Source organism: Hypanus sabinus, unplaced genomic scaffold (genome assembly GCF_030144855.1).
Source record: "Hypanus sabinus isolate sHypSab1 unplaced genomic scaffold, sHypSab1.hap1 scaffold_1500, whole genome shotgun sequence".
In the NCBI taxonomy this organism is placed as follows: domain Eukaryota; kingdom Metazoa; phylum Chordata; class Chondrichthyes; order Myliobatiformes; family Dasyatidae; genus Hypanus; species Hypanus sabinus.
Window position 1 is genome coordinate 22,561 of NW_026779575.1, and position 17,072 is coordinate 39,632.

A 17,072-nucleotide genomic window follows, 5' to 3' on the forward strand; every position below is an offset into this window, starting at 1 on the left:
TTTAACTAAGCTTCCATAGAATGTTCAGAACCCTGTGGGTTTTTTGGTGCTTCAACATACAGAACACAGGCATACGTCTTTATGTCATCAGGGACGCACCTTTTGAATTCTGCAATTAAAACCAATTCTTTCAAGCTGTTAAATCATCATTCACATTTTTACATGTGCACCAGCGGTCACACACACAAACTTCTCATAAGCAAATTCCATATAAGTCTGGTTCACAGATTTCCTCAAATTTCTAAACGTTTGCCTGTATGATTCTGGGACCAACTCATAAGCTTTGAGCATAGCCTGTTTCACTAGGTCATAATCAGCTGCCTCATCAATTGTCAAAGCAGAATAGCTTCCTGAGACTTCCCCTTAATTACACTTTTTATGAGAAGAGGCCAACCAACTTTAAACTCTGAGCAATCTTCTCAAAATGCTGAAAGTATTTATCAATCTCTGCCTCATCAAATGGAGAGACCAATTTAACTTCCCAACTCTCGTCAAATTTATCACCAGAGACTAACACTAGACTCCTTTGCTGCAACCTCTTTATCTTTTGCAGCTCGAACAGCCTCTGTCTTTCTGTTTCCTCCTTCTATTTTTCTGCCTCTTCTCTGTTTTTCTGCCTCTCTAGCCTCAAACTGCCTCTGCCTTTCCGCAGCCAGTTTAATTTTTCTCACTTGTACTGGAGCTCAAGCTCACGAGGTTTACTTTCAGGAAACACCTCCAACTCCTCCACTTTAAACACACCCGCAGATACATAATGTTCAGCTGTTATCCTCTGCATCTGTGCCCTCCTCATTGTCAATTTCACCTTAGCAAGTTTTAACCTTCTAGCAAGGCTCAACAACTCAATCCTTCTGGCGTCCTCTAATGCCTCAGAGGTTGGTCAGCATCCATTGCTGCTGATTTTCCACACACAAATAAATTAAAAGGGATGAAATTGATAATTAATGAATACACCCCCAAATCTGTTCATATACTGGATGCAGGCCCCAATTTTGTTACGAATCATAACGTTTTAGAAATGAACCAGCAGCAATAGACTATACCTGGAGTCTGTTTTTGATGTTAAAACTATCTTTATTAGGATCTACTTGTAATATAGTAACATAAGCAAGATAAACAAAAGTTAACAGTGTTTTGTGTATATATGTGTGTAAATAAAACTCCCAAACTATTGAGCTCGGGGGAAACAAGGCTTGGAATCTTGAGATGGCAAAGTATGAAAGTTCAGTTCAACCACAGAATAGGTGATGAGAGAGATATTTGTAATCCATGGTAAATGTTGAGAGAATGCAATTATGTCGAATTCCACAGGTTCCATGGCTGTAAAACGAGAGAACAGTCGCTGTAAATTTTATTTGTCGTCGTTCCAAACCCACGTATAATTTATCACCGAAGGTGACTTGTCAGAAGGGGTATCTGCTTCAAGTGAATAACCACACCACACCCAGGCAAGGGTTAACACATCAGCAGTCTTCACAGGGTACCCCAAATCAGATCCACTCCTATGGATCAAACAAGGTAACAACCACACATTTCATGTACGCTGAATCGATAATTAACCCACCCTTGTGGGCATAGGGAAATTCCAAACAGTGACCCTTGGCCACTGGTTCCCTTGTTTCGATCCTTCCATTTTGCCTCCTTCGTCTCCGAATGACTCTGAGTGTCCGTGTCCTTGGTTAAAACAAAACAAGCCGTGAGCGATGTAAACAAGCTGCAAGCCAGACTGATTCGCCTTCTTAATCTCTCTCTCTCTCTTAAAATGACAGTCCAAAGCAAACGAAACCCGAGGATTTGGGATAACTATGGCCATTCCCCATTGTGAACTGACTGGTGTGCCAGTAGTTGGGACGATTGAGTGAATCCCTTTCCACAGACTGAGCAAGTGAACGGCTTCTCCCCAGTGTGAACTCGCTGGTGTCTCTGTAGGTTGGATGATCCAGCGAATCTCTTCCCACATTTTGAGCAGGCAAACGGCCTTTCCCCTGTGTGAACTCGCTGGTGCTTCAGTAGTTGGAATGATAGAGTGAATCGTTTCCCACAGACTGAGCAAGTGAACGGCTTCTCCCCAGTGTGAACTCGCTGATGTACCAGTAGGGTAGATGACAGAGTGAATCGTTTCCCACAGACTGAGCAAGTGAACGGCTTCTCACCAGTGTGTACTCGCTGGTGTGCCTGTAGGGTGGAAGATTGAGTGAATCTCTTCCCACAGTCTGAGCAGGTGAATGGCTTCTCCCCAGTGTGAACTCGCTGATGTCTCTGCAGGTGGGATGAATCACTGAATCCCTTCCCACAGACTGCGCAGGTGAACGGCTTGTCCCCAGTGTGACCTCGCTGATGTCTCTGCAGGTGGGATGACTGACTGAATCCCTTCCCACATTCTGAGCAGGTGAACGGCCTGTCCCCAGTGTGAAATCGCAGATGACTCTGTAGTTGGGATGACTGACTGAACCCCTTCCCACATTCTGAGCAGGTGAATGGCTTCTCCCCAGTGTGAACTGGCTGATGATTCTGTAGGTTGCATAAGTGAGTGAAGCTCTTCCCACAGTCTGAGCAGGTGAACGGCTTCTCCCCAGTGTGAACTGGCTGATGATTCTGTAGGTTGCATAAGTGAGTGAATCTCTTCCCACAGACTGAGCAGTTGTACGGCCGCTCCCTGGTGTGAACTCGCTGGTGAGCCATTACGTCAGATGACTGAGTGAATCCTTTCCCAGAAATTCAGCAGATGACCAGCCTCTGCCTGGTGTGAAATGACTGGAGTGCCCACAGGTGGGAAAACTGAGTGAACCACTTCTCACACACAGAACAGGTGAGTGGCCTTGCCCAGTGTGAACTTGCTGATGTACCTTCAGTTAAGATGACCGACTGAATCCATTCCCACAGTCTGAGAAGGTGAATGGCCTTTCTCTTGTGTAAAATGACGGGTGTGCCGGTTGGTCAATTGACCGAGTGAATCCATTCCACGGTCTGAGCAGGAAGGATGACCGAGTGAATCCCTTGCTCCACTTCTTAAATATCTAGACAGTGACAGCAAAACTGGCGTGTCGTTTTTGAGATTCCCAGTGACAAATTCCTTCTCGTTTTTAACCTGTAAAAAGATTTGCAAAATCCATCAATGGGTTTAGGACAATATTTCAGTTGAAATTACTTGAGTTACCAAGGTTTGACCTGGTATCACACTGTTACAGTGAGGTTAAACACAAGTTGGACAGAGAAATCATCTCCTGACTGGGCAGAGTGCTGGTATCTGGAATGACCATCAATTCTCTGATGCTCTTCCTGTCTCTATAAGAATGGGGCATTTCTGCCATTTCTGACTCTCTCCATTGGTATTATTCCCTCGTGCAACTGGGATTTTCTTTTATGTATTATTAACTTAAAGTGCCACAGTTTTAACACCATATAAAAAATTCCTGCTGAGATGTCCGCACGTCTGTTAAAAGGATTTAGAGTGAATTTTTGTATTATTTCAGGTTCTTGTCACAGTCATAAAAAGTTACAACACAGAAACAGGCCCTTTGGGCCATCTAGTTTATGTTGAATTATTTAAATTGCCCAATCCCATACCCTTACCATCCAGGTACCTACACAAACCTATTAAATGTTGAAATCGAGCTCGCATGCACCACTTGTGCTGGCTGCTCATTCCACACCCGGATGACTGTCTGTGTGAAGCAGTTTCCCCGCATGTTTCCCTTAACGTTTCACCTTTCACCCTTAACCCTTGGCCTCCAGTTGTCGTCCCACCCAATCTCAGTGGAGAAAGCCAGCTTGCATTTACACTATCTATGCCCCTCTATCACAATCAAATCTCCCCTCAATCTTCTACATTCCAAGGAATAAAGTCCGGACCTGTTCAATCTTTCCTTATAACGTCCTCCAGACCTGGCAACATCCTTGTGTATTTTCTCTGAAATCTCTGAACTTCTTTTACATCTTTCCTGTATTCAGGTGACCAAAACTGCACACAATACTCTAAATTAGGCCTCACCAACGTCTTCTACAAGTGAACATGAAATCCATCTATTTTTGTCAGTACTTTGGTTCATGAAGTCCATTGGGCTGAAATCTTTTTTTCCGTCTCTATCTAACTGTGATACCAATTTCAGTGAATTAAGGACTTGTATTCCCAGGTCCCTTTCTTCTACAACACTCCTCCATGCCCGACCAGTCACTGTGAAAGACCTCCCTTGGCAGGTCATACCAAAGTGCAACACCTCACACTGGTCTGCATTAAATTCCATTTTCCATTTCTCAAACCATTTTCCCAGCTGATTCAGTTCGCACTGCAAGCCATGATAGTCTTCCTCACTGTCCACTACACCACAAATCTTGGTGTCATCCACAAATCTGATGATCCAGTTAACCACACTATCATCCAGATTACCGTTATAGATGAGAAACAACAACAGATCCAGCACTGATCCCTGTGGCAACCACTAGTCACAGGTTCCAGTCAGAGAGGCATCCATCTGCTATCACACTCTGACTTCTCCCAAAGACGGTGTCTCATTCAATTTACTATCTCATCTTGAACGCTAAGTGACTGAACCTTCTTGACCAAACTCCCATATGAGACTTTGTCAAGTGCCCTGCTAAAGTCCATTTAGACAACATCCACTGCCTTCTCTTCATCCACTTTCCTGATAACTTCCTCGAGAGACTCTGTAAGATTGGTTAGACATGACCTACCATACACAAAACCATGCTGTCTATCCTTAATCAGTCCACATCGATCCAAATACTTATATATCAGGTTCCTGCACATAACATTCCAAGACCTTTCCCACTACTGATGTCAAGCTCACCAATGTGCAATTTCTCAGTTTATTTTTAGAGCCTTCCTTGAACAGCAGAACAATATCGGCTGTCCTCCGATCCTCCAGTACCTCACCTGCCACTTAAGATTATTTAAATATCTGTGCTTGTGCCCGGACAGTTTTAGCTCTTGTCCTCCGCAGGATCCTAGGGAACAACTTATCAGGCCCTGGGATTGATCCACACTAATTTACCTGAAGGCAGCAAACCCCTCCACCTCTGTAATCTGTACAGGGTCCATGAAGTTGATGCTGCTTTGCCTCAGTTCTACAGAATCTGTGTCCATCTCCTGAGTCAATACGGATGCAAAATAAATCTCCCACATCGATTTTGTCTCCTCATATGGATTATCATTCTGATCCTGCAGAGGATTAATTTTTTTCCCTTGCAATCTTTTTGCTACTAACATATCTGCAGAATCCCTGAGGATTCTCCTTCACCTTGTCTGCTGGGGCAACGTCATGCCTTCTTTTATTTCTTTCATAAGTGTTCACTTGAATTTCCTGTATTTCATAAGTACTCCATTTGTTCCTATCTGCCTGTACCTGGTGTGCACCTCCTTTTTATCGATCTGGGAGCAGAAAGCCAAAGGGGTGATAGAGCTGCATGCTGGGAGGTGGGGGTAAGGATGGTTAAACCAAAGTTGCAGGGGGAATGGGAGCCTGAATAAAAGAACAGATAGTGGAAAGAGTTTGTGGAGACAGATGTTGTACAGTCCTCAAAGTCAGGAAAGAAAAAGTTGAGTGTGGTGCAGTGAATATGCTGAGTCCTGTATATTTCAATACAAAGAGCAGCGTAGGAAAGGTGGATGTGTTCAGGACATGGATCAACACCTAGAATCAACACTAGGATCTGGCAACTGTGGACTGGGACAGGCTGCTTTATGGCAAAGGTGTGCTTGGTAAATGGGAGGCCTTCAAAGCGAAATTTTGAAAGTACAAAGCGGGTATCTCCTTGTCAGAATAAAAGGTAAAGATAGAAAATGTAGGGAACTTTGGTTTGCAAGAGATATTGAGACCCTGGTGAAGCACAAAATGGAGTTGCATAACAGGGATCGACAGGCAGTTTCTTATGGAGTATAAGAAATGCAAGAGAACACATAAGAGATAATTCAGGATGGCTAAAAGATGGTATGAGGTTGCCATCACAGAAAAGGTGAAGGATAATCCTCAGGGATTCTAGTGATAGATTAAGAGCAAAAGGATTGCAAGGCACAAAGTTGGTCCTCTGGAAGACCGGAATGGCAATCCACGTGTGGAACCAAAGCAGATGGGGGAGATCTTAAATAATTTTTCATCTCTAATTACTCAGGAGATGGACAAAGATTCTATGGGAGTGTGGAAAAGCCGCATTAAAATCATGGACCCTGCACAGGTTAAAGAAGAGAAGTTAATTGGTTGTTCAACATAGAAATCTACAGCATATTCCAGGCCATTCAGCCTAAGATGTTGTGACAGCCATGTAACTTTCTCTAGAATCTGCCTTGAATTCCCCTCTAGTGTTCTGTGCTATAAGAAATAAATCAGGATGGCTAAAAGAAGATGCCGAGCGCATCATTGGAGCCTCCCTGCCCTCTCTTGTGGACCTGTACTCTTCCAGGTTGAAGAAGAGGGTGGGGAACATCATAAAGGACTCCTTCCATCCTGCGCACGGACTGTTTGAACTGCTTCCGTCTGGAAGGCACCTCAGATCCCTCCGGACTAAGACTAATAAGCACTGGAGAAGTTTTTTCCTTACTGCGGTCACTTTGCTGAACAGTTGACTGCCAGTTAACTGTCGGCTAACTATTACTTGGATTGCACTACCTGTATGTATAATCTATATTTTCATTTATATTTATCATTATTATTGTTATGAGCAGAGAGACAACATCTGCTGGAAGTAAATTCCTTGTGTGTGTACAGGTACTTGGCGATTAAAGTCCGATTCTGATTCTGAGGTTGCCCTCACAGAAAAGATGAAGGATAATCCTAAGGGATTCTACTGATAGATTAAGAGCAAAAGTATTGCAAGGGAGAAAGTTGGTCCTCTGGAAGACCAGCGTGGCAATCCATGTGTGGAAACAAAGCAGAGAGGGAGATCCTCATTTTCTTTCATCTCTGTTTACTCAGCAAATGGGATACAAAGTCAATGGAAGTGTGGAAAAGCAGCATTAACATTGTGGACCCTGTACACACTAAAGTAGAGGAGGTGTTTCCCAACCTGAGGCAGATTAGGGTGGATAAATCTCCAGGGTATGGCCAGGAGCTCCCTCAGACCCTGTGGGAGGCAAGAGCAGAAATTGTAGGGGCCCCAGCAGAGATAATTAAGTCATCTTTAGTGACGGGGGTGGTAATAGAGGATCGGCGAATAACCAAAGTTGCTTTGCTCCTTCACATAGAACAGAGATATCTAAAGCACATTACAGGCTCTTTGGCCCACAGTCCTGTGCCGACCATTTAACCTACACTAGAAACTGCCTAGAATTTCCCTAGTGCACAGCCCTCTATTTTTCTATGTTGTTTTCTATGTTGTTAAAAGACCCCATTGTATCTGCTTTGTCAACCACTGCTGGCATACATTCCACGCACCGACCACTATCTGTGTAAAAAAAAACCTTACCCTTGACATTGCCTCGGTATCTATTTCCAAGCACCTTAAAATTATGCCCCCTCGTGTTAACCATTTCAGCCCTGGGAAAAAAAACCTCTGGTTATCCACACGATCAATGCCCCTCATCATCATATGCACCTAAAAAAGGCTCCAAACATACACAAAGAAATTATATATTGGACGGACGACTTGTTAGAAGTATAGAATACCATGAGAGTATAGATAGGGTAAATGCAAGCAAGAGCTGAGTGATCAATATATCCCAAAGAAGTGAAAACATTGAGGACACAACAGTGGCTGGAATGAGAAGCCAGAGCCAACATAAAAGTCAAACAGAGGGCAAACAAAAGAGCAAAAACTATTCGGAAGCTTTTAGAACCTAACAGAAGATGACAACAAAAAAGTCAGATGAGCTCAGTGTGTGGAATTGTGATTTGTAGTCATTAATGGATCTCAGTAGCACCCAACATTCTGAGGCTTTTAGAGGAACAAAATATCCGGGGCTTCAATTTCTCTTGAAAATCAAGGTTCCCTGGACCAGTCACCTTTCAACTTTTACTTTGGCAGGCACATGCAAGCTCTATATCCTCAAAATTTCACTTCTGAAGGCCTCCCACTTACAAATACTCCGTTGCCAGGAAACAGCCTGTCCCAAACCACACTTGTCAGATCCTTTCTGATACCATCAAAATTGACTGTTCTCCAATTTAGAATCTCAACCCGTGGTCCAGACCTCTCTTTTTCCATCTTTACTTTGAATCTCATGGTATGATGTTTACTAAATTCTGTCAGCAGCCCTGGATCATTTCCTAACAGCTTATTGCACACTTCTCCGTCGGGAATTCTACGTACTAAGGGCACATTTGACAAACTTTACTCCATCTAGTCCTTTTACAGTATGGGAGTCCCAGTCAATATATGGAAAGTTAAAATCACTTACTGAATTATCCTTTGTTCCTTGGCATGGTCTGTGATCTCTCTACAAATTTGTTCCTCTAAATTCCTCAGACTGTTGGGTGTAAACAAGTCCCAATAATGGCTACAATATCACAATCCCCTGTCCTGAGCTCATCTGGCTTTCTTACGAGGCTTCTTGCATTGTGACATACACAGCTCAGCACATTCATCGCACCATGCTCAACCATTTCATTGCTGACTCTGCCAGCAATTATTCTGACTGGTGTCAAGAAAACAAACTCTCCCGCACTGTCACCAAAACAAAGGAGCTGATTGTGGATGACAGGAGGAATGGAGACAGGCTGATATCATTGGATCTGCGGTTGATACTGACTTCATTGGATCTGGGGTTGAGAAGGTGAACAGCTTTAATTTCGTCGGCATAAACGTCAGCAGGCCTCTCAGATTGTCTGTACCTACCGGCTGTGTTGTGAAAAGAGCACAGCAGCACCTCTTCCACTTCAGATGGCTGAAGAAGTTCGGGATGGGGCGAAATCCTAGGAATTTTCTACAGGGAAACAATTGAGAGCACCCTGACTGGCTGCATCACTGCCTGGTATGGGAACTGTACTTCCCTTAATCACAGGAACCTGCAGAGAGTGGTGTGGACAGCCCAGCGCATCCGTAGTTCTGAATTTTCTGCCATTCAATACATTTACACAGACACGTGTGTAAAAAGGGCCCAAAGGATATTGGGAGCCAAATTCACCACAACCACAAACTGTTCGTGCTGCTACCATCCAGGAAACGGTATCACAGCAAAAGGACCAACAGGCCCTGGGATGTCATCTTCCACCAGGTCATCAAACTGATTAATTTATGCAGATACAATTGCATTTCGATGTTATATTGACTGTCCTATGTACAAACTATCTGTTATAAATTACTATAAATTACACATTGCAGATTTAGAAGGAGATGTAATGTAGTTTTCTCCCTCTCATGTTTATGAAGTATTTATGTAATAAAGTCAATTCAATTCGATTCACCCTCTCCACTATCTGTTCTGTCATTCTGGCTCTCATTCCCCCTACAACTTATTTTAATCATATCGCCCCCCCCCCCCACACGACGCTACATCTAGCAAGCCTAAGATATTAGTCGCCTTTTGTTCTGTCCCCCTAACTAACGAATCCCCTATCACCCCTTTGATTTTCCTCTGCCAGTTAATTCTCCCCATAACACTTTCTAAAGTGGTCTACCTGTTGTTGTGGGGGATGGCCACAAGATTATTCAATGATGACCATTTAACCGCATTCCCCTTCCTGACCCTCACACAGTTTCCTGTGCCCTGCACCTTAGGTGCAACTCACCTCACTTCATGTCACATCCATCACCACATCCAACTGCCGGATGATGTGGAATTCATCTACCTCAAGTTCCAACACCTTAAAGTGCAGGGTTACAAGCTGCAGCTGGATGCACATCTTGTCTGTGAAGGCATCAGGGACACCGGATGTCTCCCCTCCTTCCCTCTAATATCTCCTCTAATTTGGAATAACCAGTGTGCACATAAATCTTGTACTGTGCATTTTGTTGCCAGTGACAATATGTGCACAGTGAGTATTATACAGAGAGGTGTTCATCTTATGAGCTAGCAAATCACTGTCAATAGGAACTTTGATCTCCTCTGGGTTCAGTCCAGTTCATCTGCACTCTCACACAACCTATGTAGCAGGCTTGTAACCGGAAATGAAGGATTTTCTCAACAAAGCTTTTGCATACTGTCCATATGGGGTTTGCTTGCTAAATTATGTTTAAAAAGTCAGATTTCCAAATATAACTCCACTTCTTCCACCTTGCAAATTCTCCAGCAATTTTTCATCACCAACAATGCACACAGGTATCACCAGTTTCTGTATTCTACATAAATATTTTCCCTGAAGTCTCCCCCAAGTGACTTACAGTGATGGTAAAGCCAATGAATATGAAGGGAAGGGCAGTAGTCTGTCTCATTTGTGATGTGAAAGTTACTTGTTGCCCAGGACAAAGGTGTTTGATATCATTATGTACCCAAAGAGAATGGGACAAAACATATTCTCACCGGTAGAAAAGTCCAGAACAAGAACACACACAAAATGCTGGAGGAATTCAGCAGGCCGGGCAGCATCTATGGAAAAGTGTACTAAAGCTGAGTTCATCCAGCAATTTGTGTTGCCAGCAATCCAGATGCAATCCAGCATCTGCAGATGTTCTCTTGTTTGTGATTGAGGAAAGAACAAAGGTGATTTTCTCAACTGGTGATGTAAAAGATTTTGTTCCCTTTCTCCGAGTTCCTGATCCTTGCATTTATATAGCTGGAGATCAGCTCTGTCTGAGAGATCCATCGGTTCCCATTCCCTCATCAGCCGGAAGCTCCCCGGGGCCCGTGTACGGATCGTGGGGCTGAGAGAGAGGAGATTGAGCAGGACTGTCCCGGGATTGCGGGTGAGGGTGTCCGGATTTCACAGGAATCGTCCCTCAGTCGCTGTTTATTTAAAAACGTAGAGGATCGCTCTTACCTGCACCCGGTATTTGCAAGGCCTTCTGTGCACTGTGCGCATGCGTGATACTTGGGGACGTCGTCAACCCTGACGCTTGCGCATTTGTTCGGTGCTTCAGAGTAAGCGAAATTTTAAATGCACTGCCTTATGGTTAATCATCCTGCCATTAAAGATTTCTGCAGGTACTGTTTCAATATACATACCTCATTTTTTTCGTGTGTGTATAGAAAATTCTGCAGCTGTTTTAACGCAGAAAGCGGCTCCCATAAACAATATACTCAATATCAACGTGTATCATATGCCAAAGTAAAATGCAGTTATAAAACACAGGAGATTCTGCAGTTGCTGGGAATACAGCGACGCACACACACACAATGCTGGAGGAACTCTGTAGTTCAAGCAGCAACTAAGCAGCGTAGCACACAGCCTAAGCGTGCAGAAGCGGCGCGGCCTAAACGTTGTCCATTTATTCCTCTCCACATTTGCTTCCAGATCTGTTGATTTCCACCAGAGTTTTGCAGAAATTAACCACATTTCTTTAGGTCAACCAGTTTCCAAATGTTTCTGATCTTTCTTTTGTAGCCAAATCCTGCTGGTTTGATTCCTCCTCCTCTTAAACTCTAGACCCCATCTCTCTCTGGAGCCCCAAAGCCCCGACTCAGGCTGGCAACACTTTGGTTTCTGACTCGAAGTTTCACTCGCTAGTCTGCTGTCAGAATTTAGTGGAGCATTGTGTTGCGAGACCGCAGATTCGTTCACTGTGAATGTCGCTTTAAGTGCCTGAGTGAGGCGGGACTGTGACGTCAGTCACACACTGCGGCAGCCTGAGAGAGAGAGAGAGAGAGAGAGAGAGAGAGAGAGAGAGAGAGAGAGAGAGAGAGAGAGAGAGAGAGAGAGAGAGAGAGAGAGAGAGAGAGAGAGAGAGAGAGAGAGAGAGAGAGAGAGAGAGAGAGAGAGAGAGAGAGAGAGAGAGAGAGAGAGAGAGAGAGAGAGAGAGAGAGAGAGAGAGAGAGGAGAGACAGACACACACACACAGGCACGAGCTGTTGGACCTTCAGCTTGCCACTTCTAAGGTTGGAGCTCTTCCACGCCCAGAAGATCGGGTTGATCATCGGCACGCAGTGCACAACGGATGTGTGACTGTCACTTCGTATCATCCATATGTGTGGATTTGCTGGAGTATCCTGTGGTATCACTTTTGTGGGCCCCTACCTGGAATCCGAGTGTTCTGTGGTAACCACCTGGAAACGATATTCCTGTCACTGTCAGCTGGTGATATTTCTAAGTGGATTTCGGAACTAATCGACGGATAAGATAATTGGCGACTGTTATTTTGTTTACCCAGCGTGGAATGTGTGTGGAATTCTTCGTAATTGCTTTCTCTCTACATGATCGTGTGGATTTACAAATCTCTCCCCTCACTCACTTATTCTGTGGATTACTAAACTTTTCCACGTTACCATCTGGAGACATTAAGCATTGTTTCCCAAGCTTGATAGTTTGGGAGCTATATATACGCATTACACTGTTAACTTCTGTTCGTTTCGTTTAATCTTTTATATTTGGAGTAGATACTAATAAAGATAGTGGTTTTCACATCGAAACCAGACTCCATTAGTGATCTATTGCTGCTGGTACGTAACAATTGCAACAACCAAGCTGTCTGAGGCATAGTCCTTTAAAATTTGTGAAAATGACCCAAAACGTTGAAAAGAGCGGGGAAGAAGGAGTTTAACCAACTTCTTCCGGAGCCCTAAACAACGTCACAACCACAGTGAGCTCATCGTCTTGTTCAGCCCAGAGACAATCATGTAGGGTATTCATGCTGGTGTATAAGATGATGAGAGGCATTGGTCGTGTGGATAGCCAGAGGCTTTTTCCCAGTCTGAAACAGCTAACACGAGGGGGCATAGATTTAAGCTGCTTGGAAGTAGGTACAGAGGAGATGTCAGAGCTAATTTTTTTTAAGCAGAGTGGTGTGTGTGTGGAATGCACTGCCAGCGACGGTGGTAGAGGCGGATACAATAGGATCTTTTAAGAGACTCTTAGATAGGTACATGGAGCTTAGGAAAATAGGTGGCTATGCGGTAGGGTAATTCTAGGCTGTTTCTGGAGTAAATTACATGGTCGGCACAACATTCTGGGCCAAAGCATCGGTAATATGTTATAGATTTCTGTGATTTTATGAAATTCAAGGGAAATCTCCTATCCCACAGAGTGGTGACTAGTTGCAACCTGTAATCTCAGGGAGAGTGAAAGCGAAACGGCATATACTGATATGGAAATGAAACTTGGGCAGGGACCAGATGGGCCGAGTGGCCTTCCTAGTATACAGTGTGAGTGTGGGGGAGACAGTAAGTACCTGAGACGCGGGATTTGATACAGAACTGATTTACCTTTCACAGATCCACAATATTAAAAGCCAGTCTAGTTTAAGGCTAACATCAGCAGAACAGACTCCTCCAATACTCAGGGACAAGGGTTCAGTCCTGGGTACATGAGCAGCCGCAAGAACTGCAGAATCTGACAGTAACAGTCCCTCATGAACCTGCAGCTGCCTTCAGTCACCGTGATGGTTAAACATTTAACACGGAGCTGATTTGAACTTCCTCCCTGATGTGAAGTTGTTGGTGTTGCAGCAGCTGGGATGATTGAGTAAAACTCTTTGCTCACTCCGGACAGAAATGTGGCCTCTATTTATTGTGAACTCACCGGAGCATCACAAGGTGGGTTAACTGAATGAGTCTCTTCGCACACACGGAGCAGGTGAACGGCCGCTTCCCAGTGCGAAGCTATTGGTGTATCTGTGATGGCCAACTGAATCCCTTCCAAAATGAGAGCCGGTGAATGACGGCACAGTGCTCGGAACGTCATGGCGATGTATCCAATCAGATCACGGACATGGTCACGTGTTCGGGCTCTCCTTGTAGCGAGTGGGGCGCTGTCTTCTCCAGCATCTCCGTCTCCACATTCAAGGATCGGCGGCATTCAAGCGCTGGTGAACTGACAGATACAGCGGAACTAACGTGTTGTTGTGTTTGAAATTCCTATACACAAATCCTTTGCCTTTTCTACACTGTTAAAAGTTTACAAAGCACGTCAGTGGGTGAAGGACAACATTTCAACTCAAATAACTTTAGCGTCCATGGTGCCTTCGTATAAATAAAAACATTCTCACGGTTCAAAACAAGTTGGAGGAACAAGACTTCTAACTGGCGACAGTTCTGGCATCAGACACAACATCAAACTCTCTGCTTCCCTCTCTGTATCAAAATGGATCATTCCCCTTCATCAGTCTGTGACTTGGCTCAGTTTGTCTGTCTCCTTCGCATTCTGAGCATGCGCCACACACCCACTGAGATCACATTTTATTTACACGGCTACGACTGGAGACTTTCTGATTATTATGTCTGTAACGTTCTCCTTCGCGTGTCACTGATAACGCCGAATTTAACGTCGAGATAAACCAGTTAATAAGAACCAGATCGCAGTAAGATTAACCATTTACTGTTCACTCTTCACATTAACATATGGTGAAAACTGTTGATAAAACAATACAAGATTGATACAGTATTTGTTCCTTCCTTAATATCTCATTTCAAGTGTAAATACTTGCAAAGGTGACTATAACTACATTACACTAAGGTGCAGTATACAGGGAGAGTTTACCTGCTCCATTGACTACTTTAAATACACTTCCATGCAAACTATCCGCGACTCTTTAACTAACGAAAGCATAAACATTATCTACCGTCGTTACTTCTAACAGGATCGGCATTAACATCTTAGTTCAATATATCGATTATCTATTAACTTACAGCATTGCTCTCACTGTGATTTCTCATGCCTGCAAACAACTTCTGCTCAGGTGAGCCTCGTGGTGAGCCCCCACCCTCGCGCTAATTTCAAACCGGTATTTTCCCACAAGACGCGGCGAAACCGGATGTGACGTCATCGCATGCCGATGTATTTTACATGCAATGAATACACTTTAAACACTTCTAATTCTAACTAGAAAATACTATTGAATGAATTACTAAGCGAAAATATTATAAACTAAAAAACTGTCGTAAAGACAGCACAATGTCCCTCCCGGCATTTGACGGTGGTAAACTCAGAGTCAGCAATGGTATTGACCCTCAGGAGTAGGTGATTAGGCTTTTTCGTTGGAGATCGATAAACTGCCGGTGGTGTGTGTCTGGATGAGTGGGTCATTTTCAGACTGGAAGGAGATAGCGTTTGGAGTACCCCAGAGAGCAGTCCCTGACCACAGTTGTTCACAGTTTAATATCCTGGCGGAGGCAGCGAGATGTGAGATGCCCCAGTCTGCTGGTGAGGCAGAAAGAGTGTTGGGGGAGGGGAGGCTATTCACATGCAATTTCGTAGCTTTGCAATCAGTACATAGTGCACTGTGGGGCTGCAGTGGCGGGTCCCAATCTGCTAAGTAGATTTGCTGACGGCACTACATTGATCGACCGAATCCGAAATAATAACGAGGCAGCCGACAGAGAAGAAATCATCACCCCGACACAGTGGTGTCAAGAAAACAACCTCTCCCTCATTGTGACAAAAACACAGGAGCTGGTTGTGGATTACAGGAGGAATGGAGACAGGAACCAAATTCAACATTTCCAAGTCTGTTATTGACACAAAATGCACATTTTAATATTGATCATGACACAATGTATTTTATACATTGCTAATGACATAAATCATATTTACAGATTGTTACTGACAGAGAATTGTATAATTTGTGTTCCGTGTGTTAACTGAATGTACTTGTCTGTGATGCTGCCACAAGTCAGTGTTTCTCTGTCCCTGTACCTTCCCGTACTTGTGCAATTGGCAATAAATTCAACAGGACCTGAGAAATCTCAGTGAGATTTGATTCGTGATGATCATCTTGGCAACTCGCTAATGTATGCGACAGTACACTGTTAAACACAAAACACTGAACATTGTCGATGATCGTATAATCGTATAATTGAATCGTATAAGAGAATCGTATAATTTGTGTTCCGTGTGTTATCTGAATGTACTTGCCTGTGATGCTACCACAAGTCAGTGTTTCTCTGTCCCTGTACCTTCCCGTACTTGAGCACTTGGCAATAAATTCAACAGGACCTGAGAAATCTCAGTGAGATTTGATTCGTGATGATCATCTTGGCAGCTCGGTAGGTCGAATGTATGAGACTGTACACTGTTAAATGCAAAACCCTGAACAGTGTCGATGATCAGAGGGATCTTAGACTCCAAGTGCATCGCTCCCTGAAAGAGACTGCACAGATTGATCCGGTGGTTAAGAAGGCAAATGACATGGTTGTCCTTATTAGTTGAAGCATTGAGTTCAAAAGTCGGGAAGTTGTGTTGCGCCTGTTACGAGCCTGCGGTCGTACTGTGACTGTTTCTTTAAGAGCGCCGGCGTGAGGAGGCGGGACTATGACGTCAGTCAGGCTGACAGCGCTGACCGTGGACTGCACCATGAGAGAGAGAGAGAGAGAGAGAGAGAGAGAGAGAGAGAGAGAGAGAGAGAGAGAGAGAGAGAGAGAGAGAGAGAGAGAGAGAGAGAGAGAGAGAGAGAGAGGGGAGAGGGGGAGAGGGAGAGGGGGAGAGAGGGAGAGAGGGAGAGAGAGAGGGAAGAGGGAAGAGGGGAAGAGGGAGGGAGAGAGAGAGAGAGAGAGAGAGAGAGAGAGAGAAGAAAAGCTGATCGCTTCAGTTAGTCGCAGCAGATGCTTGGAACTCTCTTATGCCCACAAGAGTGGGTTAATCATCGGTACAAGGAAACACAACGAATGTGTGTGGCTGTCACTTCGTATAATCCATAGGAGTGGATTGTGGAATACCTTGTGTTAACCCTTGCCTGGGAATGATGTGTGGTAACCCCTGGAAGACGGTATTCCTGTGACAGGTCACTTTCGCTGATAACTCGTCTGTGGACGGATTCAGCGGATAAGAACTTCGACGGTGGTTGTTTTGAAGTAACGGCCTTTTCTCTACGTTTCACCTTGGATTACAAATATCTCTTTCCCATCATTTATTCCGTGGATTACTGAACTTTCCTACTTTACCATCTCAAGACTCTGAGCATTGTTCCCTCACGCTCGATAGTCTGGGAGTTATATTTACACATATATGCACATAACACTGTTAACTTTCCTTTATTTCGTTAAGTTACTATATTATCAGTCGATACTACTAAAGATAATGGTTTTAACATCAAAA

At 44.1% G+C, this 17,072-nt stretch overlaps 1 protein-coding gene across 2 annotated transcripts; it reads right to left on the reverse strand.

Moving 5' to 3' along the window:
* Positions 1–315: 315 nt before the first annotated feature.
* Positions 316–10,913, reverse strand: LOC132387070 (zinc finger protein 235-like). 2 transcript variants are annotated; one of them, XM_059959428.1, is made up of 3 exons: positions 10,869–10,913; positions 7,420–7,490; positions 316–3,088 (listed from the first exon to the last, which is right to left on the reverse strand). In XM_059959428.1, exon 3 carries the CDS (start codon positions 2,680–2,682, stop codon positions 1,804–1,806), a length of 879 nt encoding a protein of 292 aa, XP_059815411.1. In that variant the 5' UTR covers positions 2,683–3,088; positions 7,420–7,490; positions 10,869–10,913; the 3' UTR covers positions 316–1,803. The 2 variants fall into 2 exon arrangements, with proteins under 2 accessions (XP_059815411.1, XP_059815410.1); XM_059959427.1 differs by lacking the exon at positions 7,420–7,490.
* Between the last annotated feature and the right edge of the window lie 6,159 nt (positions 10,914–17,072).

Bases quoted from the DNA above. Each gene is read 5' to 3' on its own strand.
- LOC132387070 (XM_059959427.1), bottom strand. From the start codon at position 2,682: ATGGCTCACCAGCGAGTTCACACCAGGGAGCGGCCGTACAACTGCTCA.